Source organism: Homalodisca vitripennis, chromosome X (genome assembly GCF_021130785.1).
Source record: "Homalodisca vitripennis isolate AUS2020 chromosome X, UT_GWSS_2.1, whole genome shotgun sequence".
Lineage (NCBI taxonomy): Eukaryota > Metazoa > Arthropoda > Insecta > Hemiptera > Cicadellidae > Homalodisca > Homalodisca vitripennis.
The window spans coordinates 24,943,898-24,950,000 of NC_060215.1; the positions used below are offsets into that span (position 1 = coordinate 24,943,898).

The following is a 6,103-nucleotide window of genomic DNA, read 5'->3' on the forward strand; positions in this document are numbered from 1 at the left end:
AGTTACCCTCTTCATCACCCCTGCAAACCTTGCAACTTTACACACATTGTAGGTCATTATGCAAAAGACTGTTGGTGCATGTTGGCCAGCTCCCATTCTTCTTCAGACACTCATTCAGAAGTAGTTACATGAAAGATCCATATATAAGGTTGAAAGTCAGGTCGTGGATGGAGAGTCGAGGATGGTGGAGGTGATGTAAGAATTAATAAATCCACAGTTTTGTTTACATTTTTATTCAGTGCTGGAACACAGTGCCCTTCATAATAACAAAGGAAACGTTTAGATCATACAAAAAATATATAGAAAAATTAACACAAATAGCTGCATAAAAACATTTGATCAGTACAAGAACATTTGCTGCAAGTAAACAAGTGCCCTTCATAATAACAAAGGAAACTTTTAGATCATACAAAAAATATATAGAAAATTTAACACAAATAGCTGCATAAAAACATTTGATCAGTACAAGAACATTTGCTGCAAGTAAACAAGTGCCCTTCATAATAACAAAGGAAACTTTTAGATCATAAAAAAACATATAGAAAATTTAACACAAATAGCTGCATAAAAACATTTGATCAGTACAAGAACATTTGCTGCAAGTAAACAAATGCCCTTCATAATAACAAAGGAAACTTTTAGATCATAAAAAAAAACATAGAAAATTTAAACACAAATAGCTGCATAAAAACATTTGATCAGTACAAGAACATTTGCTGCAAGTAAACAAGTGCCCTTCATAATAACAAAGGAAACTTTTAGATCATAAAAAAAACATATAGAAAATTTAACACAAATAGCTGCATAAAAACATTTGATCAGTACAAGAACATTTGCTGCAAGTAAACAAGTGCCCTTCATAATAACAAAGGAAACTTTTAGATCATAAAAAAAAAACATATAGAAAATTTAACACAAATAGCTGCATAAAAACATTTGATCAGTACAAGAACATTTGCTGCAAGTAAACAAGTGCCCTTCATAATAACAAAGGAAACTTTTAGATCATAAAAAAACATATAGAAAATTTAACACAAATAGCTGCATAAAAACATTTGATCAGTACAAGAACATTTGCTGCAAGTAAACAAGTGCCCTTCATAATAACAAAGGAAACTTTTAGATCATAAAAAAAAACATAGAAAATTTAACACAAATAGCTGCATAAAAACATTTGATCAGTACAAGAACATTTGCTGCAAGTAAACAAGTGCCCTTCATAATAACAAAGGAAACTTTTAGATCATAAAAAAAAAAACATATAGAAAATTTAACACAAATAGCTGCATAAAAACATTTGATCAGTACAAGAACATTTGCTGCAAGTAAACAAGTGCCCTTCATAATAACAAAGGAAACTTTTAGATCATAAAAAAAAACATATAGAAAATTTAACACAAATAGCTGCATAAAAACATTTGATCAGTACAAGAACATTTGCTGCAAGTAAACAAGTGCCCTTCATAATAACAAAGGAAACTTTTAGATCATTAAAAAAACATATAGAAAATTTAACACAAATAGCTGCATAAAAACATTTGATCAGTACAAGAACATTTGCTGCAAGTAAACAAGTGCCCTTCATAATAACAAAGGAAACTTTTAGATCATACTTAACATATTTACAAAATTTAATACATTTGAAACAGGCATAGGATTATCTCCCAACAAAACTACTTTGTAATCTTCACTTTGCCAGTTGCCCTGGAATCTGAAACATAAGAAACCCAGATAAGATCATTAAGTCAATGATAGAATAGAAAAAGCTGGAAAGCTTAGACCTACTGTACAGTAACAACCAACGATCTATTGGGAACTCAATTTACTACCTAACTTTTAACAAACGAACTTTAAAAAAGACAATGATAGATTTGATGATACTACTTCTGTAGCATAGAGCACAGCCACGATTTTAAGAGTCTTGAAAACTCCTGCAGTTGTCGAGTCTTAGCAGTTCTGCCAGATTTTAACTAGTGCTGGGGAAATATCACATCCATAACATACTGCAAGTCCACACCGACACTGTTAGTTTGAATTTTGACGGGCACGGTGGATATAGAGAAACGTATTGAAGAAGTGAATAAGTCTTTCTTACAGTAAACAAATTAATGTTTTCTTACTGTCCTAATAAAATTAATACAGAAAACAATAGGTGGCATTTTTAACGTTTGTATTAATACAAAAGTATAAAATATGTTGTATAATTAGTAATTTTATGTAAAATAATTTTTAATTTAAAAATAACAAGAATTTAATTATTTTGCGCAAAACTCTATACATTCTGGATGTATTGAAAAGGCTGTTTTTCGATATTTTTTAGGGGTCAGATTTAAAATGTTTCTATGACATTTTATATTTATTTTGTTCTTCTTACTACAATAAAGTCTTAAAATTAATATATTTTATTTGCAGTTACAAATTTTTAAAGTACGAAAAAACATATATGTTACAAAAAGCATATATTTACTATGTTTTGCCATTTACTATGAAAAGACTTATACTATAACTCAGTCATTACTTTTCAACTTGCTGAACATTAAAAGAAAGTAATTATAACTTTAAAATCCAAAAAAATATGCTCTAGTATAAACAGTGAGATTTTTGCGCTCGGTCAGAATACGGACATGTGTGGTGACTGGAGCGACACACACGTCGCGAGTATGTGTCCCCACCTTGTGACTTGTCTTTTTATTCAGCTGCTACTAGTGGTGAGTTGAAGACGACCAAAACCAAACCTACCAAAATTTGTTCCTGTGTCCAAGAATAATTCCATATTGATTGGCAGACAGGTAAGAAAGTTATAAAGTAATTAGTCCGACTATATTACAGATGGGCCAAAGCGATCTACGTGCTTCTCTGGAGAAAGAGGCGTCTTTTGCAAGAACATCAGGCTTTCCCTTATAGCCCATCCTTCGGTATTCTCGTGGTCCAAGAAGCAAGAACTGGAAAATGTACTGATTTATTTAATTGCCTCGTGGTTAGATTCAAATAAAAGGTGTTCCGATAGTTCAGTTTATTTTAAATCAACCACAGAATGACAGCGTAATGTTTCGTAAATGGCTAGTAGAGCCTCGCCGCGCGCTCAGATCCCTTGACCCTTCTGTACAATGGAAAGGAAGGATAGACTGTAATACAGACCTACCTTCAAACAGACCAGGCAGCTGCAGCCACCTTATGTACTTGGCGGGCCCATAGCCCTCCTTATTGCATGCACCAATTCTTAGCAAGATCGAAGGTCCTCCAGATAGGAAGATATGGGCGGCGTTTATTATCTTATTTGGCACTATGGCATTCTCTTTGAGTCCGCAGTGGACTCTTACATAGTCGACGGCTTCGTTTCCTTCTCCCTCCTACACACACACCAACAATACAACTAACATTTGTCCCGACATTTACAATAACAAACAAACAAATTATTTACAATCACAATGCGTGCAGTGAGATATCTAAAAATTAAAACTTTAGCAGTCGGTAGTCACCGCTCTAAAACATATACAATTCGATGTGATTTTAAATCCGAGACCACTAACAATACTTGGACCGACTGAAGAAGACGTGTAAATAATAAAGTTTGATACCAAATAAAAATTCAATGTTTTTCATAGGCCTACACGAGGTACCGCGAATGCACGTGGTTTTACTCCCTAACAGGTGTCTGCAAACAGTCGTTGCACAATTCCAGTGATTATTATAAATATAAAAAATTGGACAGTGAGCAAATTATTATTTGTTTAATTAATGTAAATAATTTAACTATTATGTTTTTAAATACAGAAATTGTAACAATAACACATTTTTAGCGATCGACTATTTGCGTATTTCATTTAATTTATTCTTTAAATGGTAAAAGTCCATTGAAAATATTGATATCGTAATCGAGTAAAAAAAGCCGTAATGTAGAATCACCGATATCTCGTTCTGAAAAATAACTTTTCATATTTATAGCAATGTGGATTAAATTCTGTAATAGTTTGTAATAATTGTTGAATAGTTGCACACAAAGACCAAAACCTTTGTAAACCACAGAAATTTTGATGATTTTTATTCATAAAACTTTTATTTAACACAAAATAGTCCATTCAGTAATAATTTTAGTTAGTGGCAATAAAGAACTTATTTTACTACAATAAAACAACGCGCATACTAGTATTTAATATTTTGTTCTTAAAAAATCAAACATAAAATTTGTTTTGCGTTTCTTTTAGGTTTTACATCACGTTTCAATAACTTAAAATTTAATACCAGAGGTAAAATGTATGAAATGTTAATGGTATCATTAGGAAAAAATGTAATTAATGAATACAAACAGTAAGCGGAAGGAAAAATTAAAGATAATATCAACATTCCTAGCAGCATCTTTGTTTCCGATGTGTATTTCTACCTCATGGTGTAGGAAATAAACCAGTTTATAAGGAACATCCTAGAATTGGGAAATCTTCAGAACTTTGTTGGAAAATCCTAGAGTTGGGAAATCTTCAGAACTTTGTATCCGATGTGTATTTCTACCTCATGGTGTAGGAGATAAACCAGTTTATAAGGAAAATCCTAGAATTGGGAAATCTTCAGAACTTTGTTGGAAAATCCTAGAGTTGGGAAATCTTCAGAACTTTGTTGGAAAATCCTAGAGTTGGGAAATCTTCAGAACTTTGTATCCAATGTGTATTTCTACCTCATGGTGTAGGAGATAAACCAGTTTATAAGGAACATCCTAGAATTGGGAAATCTTCAGAACTTTGTTGGAAAATCCTAGAGTTGGGAAATCTTCAGAACTTTGTATCCGATGTGTATTTCTACCTCATGGTGTAGGAGATAAACCAGTTTATAAGGAACATCCTAGAATAGGGAAATCTTCAGAACTTTGTTGGAAAATCCTAGAGTTGGGAAATCTCCAGAACTTTGTATCCGATGTGTATTTCTACCTCATGGTGTAGGAGATAAACCAGTTTATAAGGAACATCCTAGAGTTGGGAATTATTCAGAACATATTATTTATGTCTCCATAATATCAATATGTTCACTACCAGACAATTAAGGTGGATTTACACATAGAGGCTGCCTTCTCCCGGCCGTGCCGTTTTAGTCTAAATAGTTATTTTGGATTTGCCATTTAGTTTACATGAAACGGCAGATTCACGATTTACACATAGCCTGCCATGCTCCTGCCGTAATCCTGCGCGCCTCTTTCGTTTTCATCTGATCGCTCGCGAGGGCGATCCGCGGCAGGTGACCACTTGTTGGGCGCCTAGGCGGTGCCCAGCCGTCGCCTCTCCGGTTATTTTGTCACCCGACAGGGTGTTTTATATATTTATAATTGTAGCGTATAAATTGCAAAGACTTGAAAGTTAAGGAAAGAGAAATATTATTTTCAAGTGACAGTATAATAATATAAAACAATATATATATATATTGATATATTAGTACTAATAATAAAGCACTTACAGTTATCTAAGGGTCAAGGCAAGTCTTTCTTCGTTAGAAATACACTTCCTCCATTTAGTGTAATTCTTCGACCTTGGAAGTAGGTCGATAAAATATCTGAACTTTTGAAATCCCATCCGAAAGTATGTCATAAAATAAAGCGGGCCATCCTTCAAACTTCTAAAAAGAGTGGGGAACTCTCCCTCCTCGTTTCGCACCCTAAATACTTTGTGTACCCAATCTTTTTTTCGTTTAATTTTACTTTTTCGTTTACGTAACGCGACATAAGCAGCTGTTGCGATCATAACGTGGCCTCGTCCGTTTAACAACTGAATCCTTCAGAGCTTCGAACGTAAAGTGTGGCACGGCAGCGACCGGCCACCGGTTGTCAAAATCGCACGGCGAGACATGGCACGGTCACGGCAGGCTATGTGTAAACCCACCTTTAATCTGCTAATAAAGACTATTGTGGTATTTTACCATTGGGTAAATTACTTATTATTAACACGTTTTTTTTGCTGCAGGCACGAACAGGTAATTCGCATATGTGTTAGCAGTGTAACTCCATTGGCGCTTCGTGTAACGTTTTATTGGTTTTTTTATTTGGGAATTTTTTTACTCTACAACAGCACATATGTATGTTCTATGGGGTCTTGAGTTTCATAATTTACTTTCGCTCTTGGTT

General features: G+C 33.7%; 1 protein-coding gene across 2 annotated transcripts in view; it reads right to left on the reverse strand.

Annotated features, from left to right (window-relative positions):
- Positions 1-682: 682 nt before the first annotated feature.
- The window catches only part of LOC124368493 (host cell factor 2-like), a 9,658-nt gene continuing 4,237 nt past the window's right edge, over positions 683-6,103 (reverse strand). Inside the window, exons 4-5 of one of the 2 annotated variants that reach the window (XM_046825739.1) lie at positions 3,143-3,350; positions 683-1,711 (exon numbers count right to left, since the gene is read on the reverse strand). In XM_046825739.1, coding sequence (XP_046681695.1) covers positions 1,674-1,711; positions 3,143-3,350 — 246 coding nt within the window. In that variant the 3' untranslated portion in view covers positions 683-1,673. Of the gene's footprint in view, positions 3,351-6,103 lie in introns of both variants that reach the window. The other variant, XM_046825738.1, reaches the window with a different exon arrangement.